This window comes from Anoplopoma fimbria, chromosome 2 (assembly GCF_027596085.1).
Source record: "Anoplopoma fimbria isolate UVic2021 breed Golden Eagle Sablefish chromosome 2, Afim_UVic_2022, whole genome shotgun sequence".
NCBI lineage: Eukaryota > Metazoa > Chordata > Actinopteri > Perciformes > Anoplopomatidae > Anoplopoma > Anoplopoma fimbria.
The window spans coordinates 6936998-6959902 of record NC_072450.1 but is presented as its reverse complement, the minus strand read 5'-3'; the positions used below and the strand labels follow the sequence as shown (position 1 = coordinate 6959902).

At 41.8% G+C, this 22905-nt stretch overlaps 1 protein-coding gene across 3 annotated transcripts in view; it reads left to right on the top strand.

The window, feature by feature from the left end:
• Positions 1-22590, top strand: part of mpped2a (metallophosphoesterase domain containing 2a) — a 67086-nt gene extending 44496 nt beyond the window's left edge. For all 3 annotated transcript variants that reach the window (XM_054611003.1, XM_054611010.1, XM_054611019.1), the window contains exons 5-7: positions 18324-18439; positions 20035-20148; positions 20699-22590. In XM_054611003.1, coding sequence (XP_054466978.1) covers positions 18324-18439; positions 20035-20148; positions 20699-20817 — 349 coding nt within the window. In that variant the 3' untranslated portion in view covers positions 20818-22590. The remainder of the gene's footprint in view (positions 1-18323; positions 18440-20034; positions 20149-20698) is intronic.
• Positions 22591-22905: the final 315 nt, after the last annotated feature.

The following is a 22905-nucleotide window of genomic DNA, read 5'->3' as shown; positions in this document are numbered from 1 at the left end:
TGTGTGTGTGTGTTCAACGTGCCCCCCCACATCCCGGTCAGGACTGTTGTTTTGCTGCTTTTGCCCGACGGCAGCGTGTTCATGTTTTTGAGGTGTGTGACGGTGAAGATTGATGTTTTTCTGCTGAAGCACCTTATTAGAGGCGAAGTAGTAGAGGAAGTGCAAGACAGCGAAGGTTAGGGAGTCTTAAGAATATAATTACAGAGGGGAGAAGAAAGGACTCTTTTCTTTTCTCTAAGTTTCCTTGACAACTTAAATAAATTAGGGATGCACAGATTGTGAAATTCTGGCCCCGATACAGATGTTTTTGTTTATTTAGTTTTTGCTGTTTTTTAAGTTGTTTGCTGTTTATTCCACTTTTGTGCAAGGGAAACAAAGACATAATTATAAAATATAATACTTTTGATGCTTTTAAGTCATTTAGCATTTCATTACACTGTCTTTGAATGAGCACAAATTCAATCATACACATTTTTGAGACAACCTTTAATACAAACCTCTTTCACATTAAAAGGTTCTTTCTTTTTTTTTTAAATAACTGCATCAACATACTTTTTAGCTACTATACAGTAACCTACTCAATGAGAAGAATGTTTTACAAAGCCAAAAGAATACATTTAATCAACTTTGATTAGAAACATAAACAGTGTTTCCAACACATAGACTCTTAGTGGGTGGGCAACCCAGTTTTATTAAGTGCCACCCAAGATTAATGACCCATTTTACACTGTTTGTTCAAATTTTTTAACCCAGCCGAGATAACAAAGCCATCTACGATCGATTAAAAATCAGACCAGTGGCTGCACAGCGCACGGCACTCATCTTCATGCCAGAGTTGTGTCCAACATTCAGCTGCCGCAAAATCAATGAGACACAACTGATAAACATTGGCCACTGCCATTGGCAAACGTCGTCTTGTTTACCGATCGAAAGATGTTGGTCAACAAGGCAAATATCAACAGATAGACATGTTTGACCAATAAATCTGTGCATCACTAATGTAAATCCCTGCTCTTCTCCGGTCTCTTTACAATCCCTTTAAACGCCCTTAATGACACATTGTGTGTGTCTTTGTCTATCGCTTTGACCTCCAGCCTCCCTTAGCTTGCAGCACGGTGACTTTGGTTTGTTCACTGTGGAAGTGGAATTAGCAGCCGTTAAGACAGAGCCGGGATCAGCTCCCTCTTTGCCAGCATCGCCTACGAAGGTGAAACAGGCTGAACTGTTCTAACAACAGCAGATCTGTGCTGCAGCTACATCTTTCACAGGTGGAAGGATGTAGATGTTCAGAAACATTTCTACTTCATCTGCACAAACGTATATTTGTCCAGGCACTTTTTTTACGAGATAATGCTTTTTGCCTGTGCACGGTGGTTGAATAATTGAGTCAGAACAGGGGGGGGGGAGAAATCAACACAAGAAACGTGGAAACACAGGGCGCAGTCCTTTTAATTAAACCGGGGAAAAGATTGTTGTCAAGCAACAAATGGACTGAGATGTGAGAGAGCGAGAATGAGGCGAGGGATGAAAAGAAAAACCGGTGTTAGGAGTACAGCGGGGGATTAAAGACAGTGAGCGAGTGTTACAGACCCCTGGCCAGTTTGCTGCTGTAATGAACATTAGGGCTGCGGCATAAATTTAATGACCTGTGAAACAAACAGCGTGGCTGAGACCAGTGCCTCTGAATGCTAAGTGGCTCTATTATTAATACCAGCTCAGAGATGCCACTGTGTAAACACACTGAAAGTCTCTTTTCCCCTATGAGGACCCGTTAAACACACGGCAGCAGTGTGTTGGTGGTGCGCCAAAGGCTCACCGGCTCTCTCTCTCTCTCTCTCTCTCTCTGAAAACGGGGTCACGTTTTGCTTTGTGCCTTCAGAATTAATGCCACGTCGCCCCGTTAACTGCATACCGGTGCAAACTAACAAGAACTTAATAGCATTAGCGCTAATGGCTGTGCAGGTTGGTCACCTTGATAAGGAATAGCTTAGCGATGGGGCATGTGAGCAAGTGGTAATGGATAGGTGCTCCGGATTTAACAGCGAAGTGCGAATTAATAGCAGAGTTCATCTTACGGTGTTTGTCATCAGTTTTAACATTAAAAGAATAGTGTTTCTACCAGCAGGCTGATTCATTAGCTTTACCTTAATAATATGATATATTCATGTCCTGCACGATTATGGCAAAAATGATTTTGGACAATATTAACCATCATTATTATTTAACACGATTTCTCATTGACTTTTGGGAAATGTTGTAGCCTACATTTTAAAGTTAAACGGAGCACATTTAGAGCAAAATTAAGAGGATAGATCTTTGTGCGCTTGTGAACGATTTTGTGCTCTAGTAAACAATTTAATCAAACACATTGGAGAGGACCATCCAGCGCCCTCCATGACCTTCTGAGCGGGGCAAAAGAGCAACAATGAAAAGGAGAGGGGTGCACTGGATTTATCACAAAAGACAAAAAGAGAGCGTCACTGCGAAACAGAATGCGGCACAATAATCACTTTATGTGGATTATCTTGTTTTCATCATCGTTGGAAGCCAAAATTGTAATTGCAATTCTAATAATTGCATTGCCTGAATATAGTTAGTGTTTTTTATTCAGTCATCACACACAATACAATGTCTACAGCCTATATATAATATAGTAAACAATATAACTGAAAAGGCATAGGCAGAAGCATTAAGCTTATATATTCCTATTCTACTTTCCCATCAGTCAAGCCCCCCTCAAGAAAACAAAATATATAAAAAAAGAAAAATATAATAAAAATATATATATATTTCATTCAGACTTGTAAAACTCAAAAATAGTTTTATAAACAGTCCTTTTGAAAACCAAAAAAAGAGTTACACATTCTTACATTTATATTAAAATTGTTCCATATTTTAATCCCCTTTTTAGCTTTTTAAACGGTAAACTTACAAAGAACCTGAATAAAAATACATGTTCGTAAAAAAAAAAAATTCACTTGTTTCCGTTTCCTGACACACATGGTTGTTCCTTGGGGCTTTTTTCAATTTCCTTACATCTCGTCCAAACTTTCTGTTTGAACTCAAATTAGAGAAGCAATACTCAAAAGGCAGTTGTCATGGGAGCTTTTTTTAAGGCAGTCAGGAAGCAGATCTGCAGGTAAAGGAAGGGGGGGGAGGAAGGAGCTCTGAGTCTGATTAGGAGCGATGCAGGCTTAATCAAACGATCCAGCTCAGCGGGGAGCACAGGGGAGTCTAGAAGAGCCCAGAGCTACCCAGATGTCTGCGACACGAGGAGGGATACATGACATGAGGTGGCTGCCCGAGGCCATGAAATGCAATCACAATCCCCTGGAAGGGTGCCCAAGATGGCGCGGCAAACCAGCCGGGGAGTAAAGGCGATCTGTCAGCAGACGGTCCTCTGCTCCCCCCTCCACCCACCCCCCACTGAACCCGACCTCAGGCTACCTGCTCATTCAACAGAGGAGATGCTGAAAAAAACTTCCAGGCTGCTCTTTTTTTTCAGCAGGCACACACAGCAGTGGGTTTCCATCTTTTATGAACACCGTCGGTCGTGGTTTCCGTACCAAATGCTGGGTTGCGTGTTTTGCCTCTGTGACATCTGAATCGTCCCGTCTGTTTTTTTTTTTGTGTTGGTCCTGGTGGCTATGTGTGTGTGTGTGTGTGTGTGTGTGTGTGTGTGTGTGTTTACTCTGGCAGATCCTGGACCCAGCAGGACTCCCATCGTTGTTTTCTGTCCCATGCTGTGTCTCGCGCTATGAGGGGATAAATATTTGAAAAGCAGAGGAAGCCCTGTGTCCCCAGCTGCTGTGGCCTGAGGAGTGGCAGCGCTGCATTAGCTGCACCTTTTACCACGCTGACTTTTCTCTTTTTACCTTCTACCTAAACATAGATTTCAAAGAGCACCTTTACTGTCCCGGCCATTATTCTCTGCAGAGTCTGGTGTGAAAGGTCACCAACCTTAAGTGCTGGCACAGCTGAAGCTCAGATGAATAAGTAATTCCATCAATGACAACAAGCCCGGATACAACAGTAGAGATGCTAAGTGCTTGAAGGCTTTTGATGGAGAGGAAAAAGAAGCGCAAGCTCCACCGAGTTTTCTTGCATGTTTTAGAGGAAAGAAAACATTGATTTAAGTTTGAGTGGAACGGACAAAACGGATGAGGCAAAGGCTCACTCAGACTTCTCAAGGTGTTATTTTTCCTCTAAAAGCAGTCCACACTTCAAGCGTGTTCCTCTTAATACACTACAGCACATCATGTTAGGAACACACTGTTTTATACTCACTGTAGATAATTAAACCATGTGTGCAGACTCCGCTGTCCACTTACATTTGTGTACTCTTAGTCTGGATGTGTTTTCAATGGTTTAGGCCCTTTAGGTCCAGTTAAGGGAGCTACAGCTTACAAAAATATTTAGACATTAGTGTTCTTACATCCTTGTGGCAACAGTTTTGAGATATTTGTTTTAAAAGAACTTGACTGGTCTGCTCAGAGCCCTGATCAAAACCCCATCCAACAACTCTACCATGAACTGGAGCGAGCAAGACCTTATTGTCCAATATCAGTGTTGAACCTCTAAAAAGTGCTATTAGGGATGTGACGAGAACAAATACTTTGGTAACAAGTTGATACCAAAATTCTGAAAATGTTTACGATCAGTTACTTTCTTTTACAGTACTGCAGGGATCTTATCAGGGCTCAAGGGACCAACGGACTAATGAAGAAAAAAAACTTTGTTCTGGCAAAAATAAAAATGTCCCTGATGGTGCAAAGTTGTGAGCAACAAATCAGTGTTGAAATCAGCAAGAGGAGAGCTGGTAACGTTAGCTATTTGCAGCCTGTCAGCAGTACAGTCCTGCTCGGGTAAATAGCTGAGCTAACGGCTAACGTTAACGGAGGATGAATTGGGTTTCATTACGATGCGTTCAAGCTCCATTCAGTAAAATATGTTATCGGGTGATGGTAAACTATAACATTATCACGATGTGTTCAAATGTAATCTGTAGAATTTAGTTTTTAGCGAGAAACTTGTGGGGGGTCATCAGGAATTATTGATAAATTTGCAAAAAAAACAGTATGCAAACAGTCATAGAGGAGTGTATGTTGAAGTATATATAATAATTTGATAGCAAGACAATATTCACTTCACTTGAAACTTGCAAAATTAGCTAGTGAATTAGCGTTAATAGTGAAAGTTGATTTAATTACACTGATGACATGAGCTGGAACTGTTTTTTTCCAGCACACTCTCACACACTTCTTCTTCTCCCACTTTGTCTCCCACCTCACCATGAGGCCCGGGAGGGAGATGTGAATTGTCCGTAGCGAGCCATCAATCACGTCGGTAACGACAGCTCCATAAACAGAAGGGCAGCCTACCTTCTTGTATCTGCTCGGCGGTGATAGCATTCACGGTGTCCTGCAGCACTTCCCTTCTTTCCTGCTGACCTCTGCAAAGCTTCAGTGGCAAGGACGAGACTCTGCTTATCTCCACCCGCTGAATATAGACACCCGACGTGGGTGGTAGGAACACCCAGGTGTCTGCAGGGATGAAGGGGTCGTGAATAGGAAAAAGTGGGCAAACTGCGACCTCCATTCAGTGATCGGTGTCAGGCAAACAATCAACAATAGGAAGTTATATATAGAGGATGTATTTAAAGGAATGTACCAAATCTATGGCAAGGTGGAATGAGTTATTGGCTGGTTTGATAGGTGTAGAGCTGCAACCAAAAAAATCTTACATCTCCATTGATTTTAGTGATAAACTGTCATCCATGTTCCCCTAAAATAATTTTAATTTCAAATTAACTTTGTATTTTATAGAGCTCAGCATTGTCTGCCCACTTTCTAAACGTTTCCAGAAGTAAAATTCCCATTAATTCGATACATTGACGTTTTATCAAAAATCCTTCATGAACTGTGACAATAAAACATTTGATTCTGAGCCAAAAGATATTGGAAATTGGAAAATCAAAGTCAAAGGTACAAGATTGTCTGCATAATTATTTAGGGTGAAGGAACTACTGATCCCATAAACCATTGGGAATAGCAATCAACGCCTCTGGAATCTCCCGGAAATCACATTTAAACTAATAAATATCCATCTAAAACGAAGACAGATTCATCAAATGCATGCTTTATTTCCTGACTCAAATTTCTTGTCAGTTCTAGTCCGTTTCCAAACGTGCCGCCATGCAACACGTACCCTCACTACCTATTTGCAGGTTCAATAAACATTTCCACGGTAACAGGCTCGACGTTGCTGTTACACTTCAGTATTACGGGGTGGCGTAGACCCTCTCCATAACGGCTAAAACATGTTTTTACTTGAAACACGGTTGATATCATAAACTTTTAAAGCAGCATATATTATCAATCTCATACCTTCTGTTAAGTTTCTGCCTAATTATCAAGCTCCTTCCCACTTCCTGGACCTCAATGTTGAGCTCTATGGGTGCGTCTGTACAACTCCTGCTCCACTCTGAACAGGCTGCCTCGCTCAGCTCTTGTGTGTTTGGTTTTTGTCTGAGTTCCGGCTCTTTGTATACAAACCCACGAGACTAACAATGCCAGTTTGTGTGCTTTCCTGGTTCCTATTGTTGCCTCTGCGTCTCCCTGCCCCGGCTAGCATCCACTGGTTGTAAGGTCGAGACAATGACCGCGAACAGAGTGCCGTGTATCTGCACCGGCTCGACCCTTTGGCCCTTTCCTGTTGCCTTTTAACACCCCCATCCTCGTACTCCCACCCACCCCCCACCTCTGACCTTTGACCTCTCCAGCAATAACTGGTTGGCCTGTCATGTCAGGACGAGGCAGGGTGTGCCCCCACTGCCTTTTGACAGGAATCTGTGAGAACACTGCCTGGTCTATTTCTCTTAATCCTCAGGAGGAGAGTGATTCCCCGCTGACAAATACCGATATAATCACAGCAGCGTTGTCTGTTAACAGCCTGCAGCGTATTCTTTGTTAATGAAGTTCGTCTCCTCTTCATCTGACCGGGACAAGAAAAAGCCAACTAGTGCGAAAAGCTGTGAGGAGAAACAAACCCGTGCATCTTCACGTTATACAATATTTATATAAAAAGACCATTCTACTAACTAATGGAATGTAATTGAGCATTGAGTGCTATTGTGAGGGGCATTAAATGACTTTTAATCTTTAATAGCATAAAAACTTCTAAAGTGAATGTGTTTCATTGAGGATTAAATCTTAAATGACCATGCAGCACTGTGTTCACAGGTCACACAGTTTAGTTTGGAGCACAACGTTTGTTAGATCTTGTTTTTGATTTGTTTTTCTTGTAGGCTCTTGGAGGATGATTGTAGTAATGAGCTCATTATTGACCAATATTTGTTCACTGCTTTATATATGGCATTGTGGGATACATGGAGTCTACTATACTGTATACGATATCAGAATTCTTTCTACAAAATGCCATACCTGATCCTCTCTCCTCTTGTCTCTGCAGTCATAATTTAGTCAAACTTGAGTTTCGATCCCTTCTCTATTTCTAACGGTGCTCAGATCAATCTGTGACCGATCGAATCAATCGCTATACGTTCTAGATCAGTGGTTCTCAAATGGGGGTACGTGAAGGCACTCCAGGGGGTACGTGAGATTTTTAAAAAATATATTTAAAATTAGCATCCATTCAAAAATCCTTTAAAAATAGTTATTTAATAAATATTCAATAAAATATAAGTAAGTTCATAAACTGAATTTAATGCAACAATGCAATCGTCAGTGTTGCCAGTTTAATAAATCAGACACTGATGGCAGAGCGCTGTGTATTACATCTTTTTTTCAACCAAAAATGCTTTGCGCTAAAAAAGTATTTCACAGGGGGTACATCACTGAAAAAAGGTTGAGAACCACTGCTCTAGATAGTTTAATTGGTGGTCTCTAATAAAGGGGGATTAGAAAAGATGATCAGATGACACATCCATTCTGGATTAAAATGTTTTAATACTAATTTGCCTGCTTTCTCTCCAGTTATTTAAATTCCCCTCTAGCGTGCCATCTTAAACCACACACTGGTACAGAGTTCTAACGCTGTCGTTTGATTCAGTGTAAAAAAGCAAAGCCGGCGTAACGGCGGATCGTCTTTTAAAGGGGTATTGCAGAATCTCTGTGTGAAGAGGCTGATATAGTTTTGAACTGCTCGATGGGCTACAACCCTCCGTAAAACAAAGCAGGGGAGCATGAGACACAGCCTGAAGTCAGGGAGACGGTTGATGCTGTGGCTCAACCAAAAGGAAACCAAAATGTTGAGCGTCCGTGATGATTCCATTCTTTTTTCTGCTTGCATTTCAATTTCTTGTAAGCTCACTAAACGGGTAATATTTTACTGAAATTTCTGTCAGGGACATTTACATTTTTCTGGAAAATTGGATGACACGCACACATAGACAAAGAAGAGAGGATCAGAATTGGTTATTGAAAGGTGGCTTCAAATAGCCTCGGTGATCAGCCCCGAAAATCCTGATGGGAGCAACCTTCACACTGGCAGCACAAAGTTGATTGAAAATGCAACCTTTCAGTCGTAGACCTTCATCAGACATCAAACTCTCAAATAGGGAAAAAAACAATATCTTTATACCAGAGCCACGGGCTGCAACAAGCAATCAAAAAGATTCAAAGAGATAGGTTTGAGGGAGGTAAAGTAAAGGTAAACTGGATGCAATCTGTTCTTTCAAAGAAATCAGGAAAAATAAAAAACTTACTCCTCCGAATCCTTGTTATAAGTTTGGTTATCAACTAATGGAACAACTTATTCTGAGCTGCATTCAGATTTTGACTTTCTGATGCTGTTATGATGCATGAAGCAGTTGTGCATGCAACAAGGCGTGTGAATCTAACACTGGACATAACGATTAAAATGCAGCTCGAGGCTTCACTAACCACGTCTAGCATAACACACCCGACTCTCTGGCTGAACTGTTGGTGATGGAGTTGAATTGTGGAAAATGTAGGCGCTAGGTGTTGACGAGAAAGAAGAATGTGTGGAATGATAACAGACTTTATTTTCTGGATTTGGATACATTTTTTTTAACAATCTAAAAAAATTTGGTCTTTTTTTAAAGTCAGAGAAGGAAGGCTAATATTGCAAAACAATTCCCTGCAGCCTAAAACGAGAATGCAGAGTAGTGTAGAGAAATAGCGGACGACGTGTTGAAAAGTGTATGCTTTTGGACTCAGTCTGGCTCTTTTATTAAAGTAACAAAGATTTGAACTCTAAATGCACCAGCTTCTTTTTCACCTCTCCGAGCTAATTTATGCCAAAGCATTTCAATATGTTGTTTTTTTGTCTCCCTCCTGTCTGAAGAGCAGCAGACCTTCAGTCTGTATCGGTACAATGCCGCACAGAGGCCAAAACACACAATGGCACTTTTTAATAATTTTCTTTCATCTCTTTTTATGCTCTCAGTTTTTGTATGTCATAAATGAAAGTTTGAGATGTTCAAATAGCTTTTTTCTTTTCTTTTTTTTTTTTTTTTTTTTATCAATTAACTTGCAGACCTGGACCTTTTTTAGTCTTTGTGCGGAAGAGGAAAAGCAGTCAGAGCGTACGGCTTTGAAGCAGCCTGAACGACACACCTGTGTAACGGAGTGCGTTCATTTTGGTTTTCAGATCTGGTCCTTCCCAGAGATATTATCCTCCCACCTGCCTCCCTTCACTCCCCCATACCCTCCCCCCCTCTCACATTGTTCCCCAGGATCAAGTTCACGGAGGTCGGGTCTAGAGGAGGGTAATGGGACCCTTGTCCGTGAGTCTCCGGGCAGGTTGAATAGGTCTCGGCCCCCTGCCCCCCCCCCCCCCCACACACACAGGCTCTCTGAATAGGACCCCTCTCGCTATTAGTCTGGTCTCCAGTTTCCTCAGGCCTGCCTGGCTTCCCGTTGAGCCATATCCATATTTCAAAGTGTTTGGATTCCCTGTTGGCATGTAGACACGTCCCGTGTTCCCACAACACCTCACTGCTCCTCCCGAACCCCACCTGCCACATCAACAGGCAGCTTTTCACCCGCACGTCTTGAATGTCTGTGTGAAGTAGTTGTGGTATTTGTTGTTGAAGCACTGGAGTTTATTTTAAAGCATTTTTCTGACTGAATTAGAAAATATGCAAAGGAAAAATGTGCCACAGCTTCAGGGACTAAGAGCTCTTCTCTACCACTTGTGGTTCTTTCTAACAGTGAATTTTCCAAAAATATTCTGATTCATGCACTTTTTTGGTAGAAAAATGTGAGAAACTTGATGAAACTTTCAGGTAATTCAGCTCAATGTCACAGAGCACAACTATGAGTGATGCTCCTACGAGAAAAAGTAGATTTTTTAAGTTTATTTATATAAATCTTTTAGTAAATCTTGGTTACGGACTGGAACCCTGTAAAGAAACCTCATCCTGTCTCCTTTAGGAGGCTAATAACACACCGTGGTTGCGTGGGGATAAATGGTGCTTTGGGTCTAGAAGAGCGCTTAACAAATAAAATGTATTATTATTATAGTTATTTACTAATAATAAAAATATAATATTAATAATAACAATCATCCAAATTAATTAAAAATATTACATTTGAATTAATATATTTAATGCAAATATATCTATTTTTCTGTTCACCCCGTTAACAGACTGTTATCATTTCTCTGTGGTTACATGTAAATCGTTTTTTTCACTCGGTGCCACAGTGAACTCCTCACTCTGCTGCAGACACACAAACACTTATATTATATACATATTGTGTTTAATATTGTCACACTTTGTCAATATTAATTGGTCTCATTGCACGGCAGGACTCGGGACAGATGCATGCACACTGAGTAACACTTCCAGACAGGCAGTTTCGGAGACTGTAGTCTTAGATGGCTTTGACGTCTGTGCTAATCCAGTGAATCTCTGGCTAGAGAGAGAGGGAGGGAGGGAGAGAGGGAGGGAGTGTGTTGAGGAGAGAGGGGGGGTTTAAGGAGGAAGTCTCTTAGATGTAATGATGGCAGGGGATACACTCTGAACATCCCTGCTCTCATTTGATTTCCTGCTACAATGTTGGGCCCTTGCCCTTTTTCTCCTCTCTTCCTTTCTTCTACTCCCATCTCCCACTCAGACCTGCATGTAGTGGATCGCTGGAAGCTGCCGGGTCGCTGAGAGCAGCTGTGTTTGCTGCGAAAGCGTCTGCTGGCTGATACAGCAGTTGTTTTACATTAGCGGCCCGCAGGTCAAACTGCAGCTGGCTGCATCTCAGCGTGGAGACAAACCCTGGGGAGAGAGAGTGTGTATGTGTGTGAGTGTTATATGTGTGTGTGTGTGTGTGAACCAACCCGTCCCCATGGTTGTAGCCTTTCCTAAGCGGGCTAAGTCTGGTGGCTAACCCTTAGCGCCTCCGCGTTTGGCAGCATGACTGCAGCGAGATTAATCCATTCCACACTCCATCAGTCACTGGGCACAGGTTATTAGTGCCGGGGCAGAGCGGAGCACACACACACACACACACACACACACACACACACACACACACACACACACACACACACACACGCACACTCTACACTACGTACACGGCCCCTTCACCCTTGCTTCTTCGCCTTCTACCTCGTCCCCAAAGTTTGCAAAGGTGGCCTTGGTGTTGAGAGGGCCATTTGTCAAAACCCAGCCAGAGTCTCCACTTGGCTCCTTTTAATAAGGCTACCTGGGCTCTGGGATTACACACACACACACACACACACACACACGCACAGATGTACACACACATACACACAATCGGGGCTTGCACTCTGCTTTGCACATACTCATACAGCTCAGAGTGTCAGGTGGTTCGTCCCGCGGGGCTTATAAAAGTCCCATTAACATGGCCCTCCTCATTGGTTCTGACAGGTTGATCAATTAGACCCCTCCCCCTGCTGACCCTGGGGCTGCTCTGACTCAGAGGTCAGACACGATGGATCACTGGACCTACACACACACACACACACACACTCTCAACTCTCCCTCTCCCTCCTGTTATCTCTGGGCTGGTCATGGTGCAGCTTGTTCGTCCTGCCAGTCTGTCCAACGCCAAGGCCAATATCCCAGGGTGCAGCTGTTCTCCCGGATTTAGGCGGTGGATCGTACTTTACCTGCGACATGTTTCGATCTAATCTCTGCTCTTAACACGACTAAGAACACGTACACAGTGCTCTGTCTCGCCCTGCAGGGACTCGTCTGTGTGTGTGTGTGTGCGTGCGCGTGTGCGTGTGTGTGTGTGTTATTGTTCTCCTGCAGATTAAACGAGCTCAAAGAAACAAGGGAATTCCTCTTTTGTGAGGAGTTGCCATTTTTTTGTTTTTTTTAGGGTCTAGCCTTTCCCGTTTAAAGAAAAAAATAAACACTTATTTACACTGAGACATTGCTAAAAAGGCTGAGTCCAGCAGAGCAGGAACATGATCGATCACATGATCAAAGACTGAACTGTTTTTTTTGGGGGGGGTTATGAATTAAGGAGAGTTTGTTGTATTAGCCCAGAAACAGATGGTCAAACCCGGAGCCTCTGAATCCAAACACAAAATGTGTCGTTGTTGCACCTTTTCCACGATAATTATGATTCATTTATGAGATTTATTTTTCGATAACATTATTTATAAATCCGACAAGAAACATTAGACTAGACAAACATCCAGTATGTTGCAGGCTCCTGCGTAGCCTCCTTCTTTGCTACTGAAGGGTAAATTGTAAAAGGTCTTGTTTCATCATCAGCATTTGATCAGTTTAATCCAATAACATCTGGAAAGTTTAGAAGAAATCGCATAATTTCCTTGAAATGTATTCTGTTTATTAACTTCATAGAGGATGAATCCTCATATCTTTGTTTTTCACTTGTACACAAGACATATTTAGATTTGACCGGCAGATTATCATGAAGTTTTTTGACCACATTTATTCTCCTCAGAGTCTGAACCTATATCCTCTAGCGCCATCTCAGTACGAACAGGTATAACTTTAAGACTATTGACCTTGACCTTGGTGAATATTCAGTATCTTAATCTTCAATATATTTTTGAGTCTTTACTTGGACAATGCAGCCTGTCGCATGTGCAGTAAGACATTTCTGGGACCTTTCTAGGACATTATAAGACTTTTAAAGCTTGTATCAATGATGGGAATCTTCTTTCAGCTTTCAGTCAGGGTCTTTACAGGTGAAGTGCTACAGACGGACAGTATTTGACGCATCTCTCCAGCTTGAGTGTTTTGTTGGAGAGTCTGCACGGCTGGGCACCAGGTGTACGCTGAAGGAGACACAACAAGCAGGGGTGGCTGAGAGTCTGCAGCCTGTTTGGTAAACACTCTGCTCTGCTCAGGGTAAATGAAGGTATCTGTGTGTGTTCAGGGGTAGTTCAGTAAAAGAGAGGTTGACCTGAGCTTGTTGAGCAGAAAGAGAGGAATAAAAAGCTTTTGTAGGGGTCAGTCAGTGAATAAACAGCAGGTTAGAGGGAGAGAAAAGAAAAAGGATTTGAGAATCTGAAGCTCCAAAGGGTCCAGATATAATGATCACTTCTGTGTTGTTTAATTTATCAGAAGATATCCAAGAGAAGATGAAACTGAGTCAAGCAGCTCATGAATGCCAAAGGGGGAGTTTTCTCTTCCTCCTGTTGGGTCAATGTAAATGAAGCAGTGCGGTCTAACCTGCTCTCCATGAAAACTTCTGCTGTGATGTGGAGCAATAGGAATAAAATTGACCTGACTTGACCTTTCATGTGGTGAATGTTAGCAGAATCAATCATAGTTATCGAAAATAGAATTTAGCTCCAAAATACGAGTTATTAAGTCATGATATGGAATAGGACAAAAATGACATTGCAATATTTTTTTCTCTTTTTTTACCAGATAACGACAAGTAGGATTTCCTTTTTATGAGGAAAAATGCTTTTGTTTGTAAGGCTAAATGCATCAATCTGGAGAAAAATAAAGAGGCTGGATCTATGAAGGATTTTGTGCTCTTGCAAACATTTTAATCATAAACACATGATCAATATGACAAGAGTTCTCGATAAACCTGCAGATTAGTTTATGGTTTGACTGTTTGTTGTATTAAATGTCTGTTTGGTGTATGAAATGATGGAAAATCTGTGTCCAAGGTTTTCAGTTTACAATAATTTAAAACTGAGATAAGTATAAAATGATCACACCTGAGGAGCTGGAACTGAGGAAAGAGTTACTCAGATGATCGAGTAACGGAGCAAAAGTTTCAGTTTGACTGTTTTCAACAACAGTTTATTTGTAAACAAACATTTGAACAACAGAACTTGGTAAAGCAATGATCATAAATCACAGTCCAATTACAACACACAGCAAGACAGTCAAACAAAAACCTCAGAGAAACAGCTGATCCAGTCGGCTGTAAGGAAATTGTTCAAATGAGCCATTAAGTGAGGGAGGAGTCCGATTAAAAGGCGTAATGAGAGGAATTGTGTGTGTGTGTGTGTGTGTGTGTGTGTGTGTGTGTGTGTGTGTGTGTGTGTGTGTGTGTGTGTGTGTGTGTGTGTGTGTGTGTGTGTGTGTGTGTGTGTGTGTGTGTGTGTGTGTGTGTGTGTGTGTGTGTGATTAGGGGGTATCATAGCCTCGTGTCTGGGGACCCAGAGAGGGTAGTTGAGGGGGAGCAGAGGGGTTAAGAGCGGTGTCACGCCCAGAGAGACGCGCCGCCGCCGTCCTAATGATGTCCAGCGGCCTAATTGAATATCGACGTTCTGCACACGAGGGCTAAATGGCTTCTGTCTGCTTCACCTCCACTGTCGGCCCTGTAGGGCTGCACATTTTTTTAACCTGTTTCCACTGTTTGATTCCTGTTTTTGAGAGTGGGGGGGGGAGGTCATTAAATTACCCTGTTACTATGGTTACCGTCTTTTTGTCCTTTTGATGGAGTGTTTGGTTATAGTTTTGTGCATCGCTGTTGGGAGTTTGAGTAATTATAGTTTCTTACCATCAGTTTTCCATCGTCAACGCAAACACACGATGAGGTCATCCCTCGTTGTTTACTCCTCTTCCTCTTGTTTTTATCTTTCTATTTTCTCTCCGATCGTCACCTCCTTCATCCTTTTTTATTCTCTCCGTTTCTCATACTTCTGTTTCTGTTTCCTCAACGGTGTTTTACTTCCCACTGAGCCCGCCTCCAGACGCTTCTCCTTTGTTGCCACGGTGACGCGCTCCAGATGGCGAGTGTCAAGGCGAGACTGGGCTCCAAATGTAGTCTGAGCAAAACACAAAACACACACACACACACACACACACACACACACACACACACACACACACACACACACACACACACACACACACACACACACACACACATGCTGGTCTACATATACACACACTGAGAACAGACTGAGACACTGGCAGCGTACATTCTGTTCAACACTCGCATCCTACTCAGATGCTGGTGGACGTGCACTCTGCCCACTACACAGTCACACACACACACACACACACACACACACACACACACACACACACACACACACACACACACACACACACACACACACACACACACACACAGCAGTACAGTAGAATAAAACCTGTGTCACAGCCACACAGGAAACAATCTCTCCTTTATGTGACCGGGATGTCATTAATCTTGGCGGAGGTTAACAAATGCACTTGCATGGAAGGTATATTTCATAGGCAGACAGCCGACAATGGGGCCATTGTGGCGTCGGGCTGCAGAGCCTCGTTCTGCATTCAGTCAGGACCTTTTGGTTGGCTGCGGATCCACGGGCTCATGTCGGGGGGGGTTGGGTTGGGTTATGTTTCATCTCGCAGATGAATGTGTTTATGCGGGAGAAAACATGTGAAACACGGCGCGATATCAACGCTGCAGCTATTTATTTGTTTTTGCTGCCTGAAACCACGATTTATTTTTCTGAATCGGAGGGGGGAAAATAAATGCGTTTGGCCATTTTTCTACGTTTCTGCCTTGTTGCTATTAGTCAAAACTAGAGCCAGACAAAATCCCCTGCCCGTGCTTTGTGTGTGCAGCCGGCCAACTCGGCTCTGATTCACCGCTTTTCTAAGTTTCCCCCACTCCACAGCCGCCGCAGCATCAGCAGCGCTATTTCCATCCGTGAAGTGGCGAGTCTTCCCAGTAATCCATTAGACTTCCATTAGCTCCGATTTGTGTGATTAGTTCTAATTAATCAGTTGAGTCTGTGGCCTTCACTCCCCCGTGCGCTCCTCACATTTCATTTTTAACCTCATTTCTCAGCTCTCCACCGAGCGAGAGAACGAGGCAACGACTGAGCGAGCAAATCAAAGAGGGAGCTTCGGGGTTCTGCCACCACCACCACCTCCTCCTTTTTTGACGGAGCGAACACTAGACTGCATTTTAATGCTCTTTTCTCTCGCCCTGCTGAATTAATGGGATTTTTTTCGGTGTTTTTACTTTAAAAACAGATCATCTAGAAGCTCGGTTGTGTTTTTAAAAACAGCTCTGGTTAGCCCCAGTCGGCCCTCCTGTGGAACAATAAGTATTGATTAGAGCCGGAGCGTCCATCCCTCACTGTAACAAAGCCTATTGATGTTTGTGGAGCCCAGATTTCCCCTCGGTCAGATACCAAACGCAGCACCATCGCTAAGTGACTGGAAGCTGCTCCGAACTCAGCGGCCCGTCTCACAGTAACCCGGAAAACAACCGAACCCAAATCCTCTTTTCATCAGCGACTCTTCTTCTGCAAAAGAACTCAAATGAAAGTTAAAAGATATTTTTCGGGGCTTGTCGCAGTAGGTCAGCTAATATACTGAGGTATTACGTGGTGATAATCTATCTTCCTTTCCACTGTTGTCAGCCTTCTTCTGCCATTACAACTAGTGTGATAAATGAAGGCTCAATTTATCAACCGGCCTCCACTCGATTTCTTTTTTTCTCCCCTCGGTTTCTCCTCCCCCGCTCCCATATCTACCCTCTCTGCACGGTTTCGCTTTATTTCTTCATCCGTTTTCAACCCCCCCTTCCATCCATCCATCCATCCATCCCTCATTCCCACTCAGTCAGATCGAGGCTTTCTTTGTGTCTGCTGGGGAAGGCTGAGATGCTGCCTGTCACCCCGAAGCTGCAGACTCCCATCCAGTCTGCCGGAGGTGGCCCGGCTGCTGTCAATCAATCTGTAGCCTGAGTAGCAGAGTGGATGGGGGTTGACAACATGATGTGGCTCCCTGCTGCTTAGAAATTCACTTATTTATTTTTTGCGAGAAGGTCTGCTCTCAGTAAGTTGTGTAGTTTTGGCTTCTTAAAATGAATTAAACTCGATTGTGACTCTTTGAATTTGAAGCTCCAACTCTGGTGCGTCAAATCAAGCGCTCCCCCTGTTCACTGGTAAACAATCTGACCAATCGCAGGTGTTTGTTTCACGTTCAACCCTCTCATTAATTTTCACCACATGCTGTGGACAACCTGCAAGTGTACAGCGATGTACTGCAAATGCATGTCCTTTTTTACATGCATCCTGTTGTGTCTTTATCATAATTTTAGGTTCCGTGTATAAGAACTTGTTTTGGTTTAGAGTTTTGTGCATTTGAATTCAGTTTTGCTGAATTTAAAATGTCTCCCTTGTGATTCTCGTTTGAGCATCCAGCCCTCTTTGCTGCACACTGAATTATAGTTATACGGTATTTAAACGGTTGGGTAATATTGAAATTCTCCTGCTGACGACATTGCTTTAAGAAAAACAACAATATACAAAATTATTGTCCAAAAAAAGCTGAGAGAGAGAGATCACTCTATGGACTCCACTCTAATGTCACACACAAAAATGCTCACGAGTTGTATACAGTAAGCACGACTTTACACAAAGAGATGCTGAGATCGATAAATCAGATCGATCAAAAAGTATTTATATATTGTGATTTGTTTTTTCCTTTGATCTATCATATCTATGTGTTAAGCACTTGGACATAAGCCAACTTCCTGCAGCTGCTTCACAATAAAAGCCATTATCAGTTTTATTCCCTCAAAGCATTTTACAGCAGAGCAGCAGCAAGTTATGTAAGTTAGCATTGTTAACATCTTATGAACCTGCTATCTGACGACTTTTAGCCTTATGCCTTTCATTTTGCTATTAATAAATATATTTAACCTATTGTAATTAGTTTTTCTCTCCGCATGTGGTAAAAGACACAAGAAAATAACAGTAAAACGAGTTTCTGCTGCTTTTAAGAAATGCCATGCTGAAGGAAAGCTGCATAAATTCAGTAATATATTTTGCTTCCAGATATCAATTTAGCTTTACGCCATAATCACGGTAGAGTTAAGCCCCCGGAGCAATGTTAATGTGATCTCTCTCTCCCTCCGTCTCTGCAGGACTCCGTGGTTTAACGGCTGGGGGTTCAACCTGCCTCGGGGTCAGTCTCTGCTGGATAAATGGAACCAGGTCCCTGAAGGCATCGACATCCTGATGACCCACGGACCTCCGCTCGGTGAGTCCAATTAACCAATCACAGCCCCCCCTCATCACCATATCTAATGAGGTTGTTCCTCATTATGCGAAATCAGTATGGAGTCACTGGAGGCGTCGCAGCAGGTGTGTGTGTGTGTAGATGTGTGTGGGTTTTTTTCCATAAATCCACCAGTATCTGGAGAGAACACCCCGAACACGGTCTGATTCAATATTTGTGTTTGACTGTATGAAAAACAAAATGCATATTGTTTGGATTTCACTACATTCAGTTTTCCTTCTAGCGGTTTTTTTCCCCCAAGTTGTTTTTTTTTTTTTTTCTCATGCGCTCTCCATCTGGTTTATTGAGTGGTTTCCTTCCCTCTCGCCTACGGAGAGTTGTTGTTGTTGCTGCTGCTGCTGTTGCTGCTGCAGCCGCTGTGGCCAGTTGATTGCATGGAAACTCGATTTTGCACCAGTGTGACAGACGTTGCAAACGATTGGAGAGAGACCATGGGAGAGCAGAGCTGGGAGGAGGGGGGGGTTGAAGATGTAGGGTGGCTCTCCAAAAAAAACTGAAAATCAGGGTTGTACGACTGTGGGAGAAATTTTCATCTGCCAGAATGTGTTTAGATGGCTGTTAAACTCTGAGTAAAGAGCAGTAAATGAACTGATGGGAGGTTTTCACTTATTTACAGAGCTGAGTGTCAAGAGGTGGTTCTGGTCTAGAAAAGGATGCCAATATGAAATATGAAACTACAGATGTTTGGTGGCATTTTTTCCTTCCTGATACCAATTCTGATACCTAAACTGAAATATGACCAGACAAAAATGTATATAGAATTATTATCTTTCAATAGCTGTATACTACTAACCCTGTGTGGAAGTGATATGATATGGCTATGAATATGGCCTGGCTCAGGAAAACATGACAAATACATACAGAGAATGAAAGCCATTGAACTTCATTCTGCATTGAATATTCTAAAGTCCAATATGGCAAAACATTTACTGCAGCAGGAGACTGTAGACATTCAAATTGTGCGCAGCAAAATATGAGGGAATATCCATTTTGTTATTGTTAATATTAAAAAAAAAAAAGAATCACGAGCTACTTCAGCATTTCAGACAAATCATGACATATGGCAGCTTGAATATTCAAAAAAAATATAGATGATATTTGCTTTCAATAAAGATAGTTCTCACTCAAACCAAATGACAGGAATCAGAGCCAGGATTTTACAACAAATACTTTCAATAAGTAAAATTGGAATCAGAATTACTAGACTTAAACTACAGCTGACAAATGTTGCAGTCTGTGTGCATGTAAAAATGTATCTCAGACACCTTAATACAGTTACTGAACTTAATGTACCTACAGGACTCATTAAAGGAGACAAAAATGTTCAACATTTTGTTCTTTGCCGTCACTGTTTGTCTTCATTGATGCTCCGTGCGGTTTCTCCGCTGCGGCTTCATTTTACCTCATGCAGTTAAGGTCATTTATTACAGTTCTGTACATCCATAGCTAATGTTGGTCAGGCGTAATGGAGGAACTTGATGAAATGTATAAACCACACCAAGACCGTCTGGGGAGATAAGCATTATGAAATAACTTGTGTGTGCGTGTGTGTGTAGGTTTCAGAGACTGGGTTCCTAAGGAGCTGCAGCGGGTCGGCTGTGTGGAGCTGCTCAACACGGTCCAGAAGAGGGTGCGACCCAAACTTCACGCCTTCGGAGGCATACACGAAGGTAATGAGAATAAAAGTTCAGGGTCAGAGGTCAGGAGGGTCTGAGGTCCACACTGACACACAGAGTCAGACATGGTGGTCACAGTGTTATCGGACTTCCACAACTACTTTAGACACAACAATGCTAGTAATGTCAAGTTTCTTGATATTACTAGCTAATTGTTGTGTCTACATCTTCAGCTATAAAAAGCTTCAGAACCTTTAATAAACTTGCTCTACAATATCATTAAAACATCATAAAACACTAATATCCCAAATTATTGCAAATTTCCCCGCTGCGGGACTAATAAAGGATTATCTCATCTTATCTTATCTTATTAATTGTATTAAAACCAAGCTATTTATTGAAATTAGTGCTGAGACGAGAAAGTGGAATAAAGGTGACAAATAAACATGAAAACAATTAAAAGTCAGTGGAACAAACTTCTAAACTGAGTTAAAGAAAAAGGTCTGTTGAGCACACAAATTAGAGATTTGGGGAAACATTTATTCTAAACTTTCTGAGATGATTAAATGGGAGTTCTTGCTGACGTTTGTTTCCCCCCCCTCAGGTTACGGGATCATGACAGACGGCTTCACGACGTTCATCAACGCGTCGACCTGCACCGTCAGCTTCCAGCCCACCAACCCCCCCATCGTGTTCGACCTGCCCAACCCCTCCAGCTCCTGAGACCAGAGGACGGGGGTGGGGTGGCACGATAAACTACTTTTTCTTTTTTTCTATAAATATGTCAAGTTTAAAAAAAAACAACAAAAAAAACAAGTTCTAAGTGTTTCTTTGAAAACTTTGGGTCTCCTCCAAGCTGTCGTTGAGATTGGGGAGATTTGGAGACGTGGGGGGGGGGTTTGTCTGGGAGGGTTAAAGGAGAATACCGGTGTTTTCTTCTTTTTTTTTCTAGTTGTGCTAAAATAATCTGTGTCCACTCTCAGATTTTTGTTTTTTCTACACAGTCACGTTCAGTCTGGAAAAAAAACAACTTTCATAAAGAAGATTTGTCCCAATTTCATCAGACAGACTAAAGCATTACGCTCCACTTCATGTTTAACAGCAGCAGGAAGAAATGGAAACCTCATCCAGGAATTTATCCCTAAAAAAATAAGTTGCCTTAGTGCAGAACAGAAGGAAGCGAGAGCGATGATTTTTTTTATTTTTTGGGGATCATGAAGTTAATTTTCTTGACATCGTAAATTAATATTTTTTGTTCGGTTACAGGAAAATACTTGACATTTTTTGCGTTCCTGACATAATCTGTTGGGTTTTTTTATCACTAAAAATACAATTTCATGATTAGAAGAAAACAAAACATGATGAACATTTACACTCTCGTCCTCTCCGACCTTCCGTACCATCACATTTGCAAGAAAACAAATGTTTCATAATAAGTATGCAATGCAAGATACATTTTGGGGGAATAAGAAACTGAGTTGTGAGTGACACCGGTATTCTCCTTTTTCAGAGGGATTTTGTGGTTAAACAATCTTGCTCTTGATAAATATTGGTCAGATCTGTAAAATAAATGATGCTTTGTGAATTTGTACAATTTCTTTATGTTTGGTTTGCATTGGCCGGACAATGGATGCCATTGTTTTTATGTTGTATCATCTGATATTTTGTGTTAGGTCTTTTTTATTTTTTGTTTCGTTATTCTCGTCAGTTCCTCTTTTCTTATTGGCTGACAGGGACGCTGCCTTAAACTAGCTTTAATGTTCTCAGCTAGAGCCCCCCCACTCTCTGCGAGCTCAGAGAAAAGTCCTTATTTATTACCCCGCAAAACTAACGCAGGGACAGAAAGCTATCAAATTACAGCCCGAAAAAATTACCTTTGTAACATCCCGCTATGGATTTCTGATCTAATTTGGAAAATGTATGTATAAAAAAAATATATATATATTATATATTCATGTTGTAAAACATCTGTACTAAAAGTTGTGTTTGACGGAAAAAAAAGAATCTGGTGCATTTTTTTTCTGTATGCGCCTGTATAATTGACATGTTTCTTTAAATGCTCCCATCCGACGCTCTTCAGACGTTTCTTTAATGTTTTTTGTATCGACTCTCCCATTAGGGTAGACATTCATTTCAGATGAGAGAGGAAACATTTTGTCAGAGTCACAATCCAACAGGTGCTGGTTGTACCCAACAACACGCCTGCCTAAACCTGGTAAAGTTGTCCTTTTAAAGTGTAACTCTGATAGTATTTGTGTTTTTATTGCTTTTCTTTTTTTCAAATTTTGCACTGTGTGTAAATGCAATCTTGCTAGCACAAAAAAAAATGTTGCCAATAGTTGTTTCAACTTTGCCGCTGTAAATGCTCTTTCCGTGCTCTGTTCCTCTCTCTCGCTCTTTCTCTGATTGTATCCCTCCTCATGGAAATGTTAGTTCTCTCTTTCAGTTCATTGTGATATATTTAGCTGCCTTTATATGCAAATAAAATTGCAAGATTTTTACTTATCAAGCTCAGTCTGTCGTTTTTTTTTATCTTTAAAATGTGAGTCTTCCAAGTCCAGGATTAGTTCTCTATGCTTTAACCTGACTTTGAGTCTACAAAAATAATAAACGGGGTTTAAAATGAGTCTTACAAAATTTAAAAGCAGAATGGTCAGCTGTTTTTTGATCTGCTTGTTTTGCACGTTCGTTACGTTTTTTGCTGACCACTGCACTGCAGAATCCTAAATCCAAACAAGGCGGCAACCTCCGGTTCTTACAAGTGAAGCTAATGCGGAAGTGTCTTAAACTTCCATTCTCTCTACTGACCAG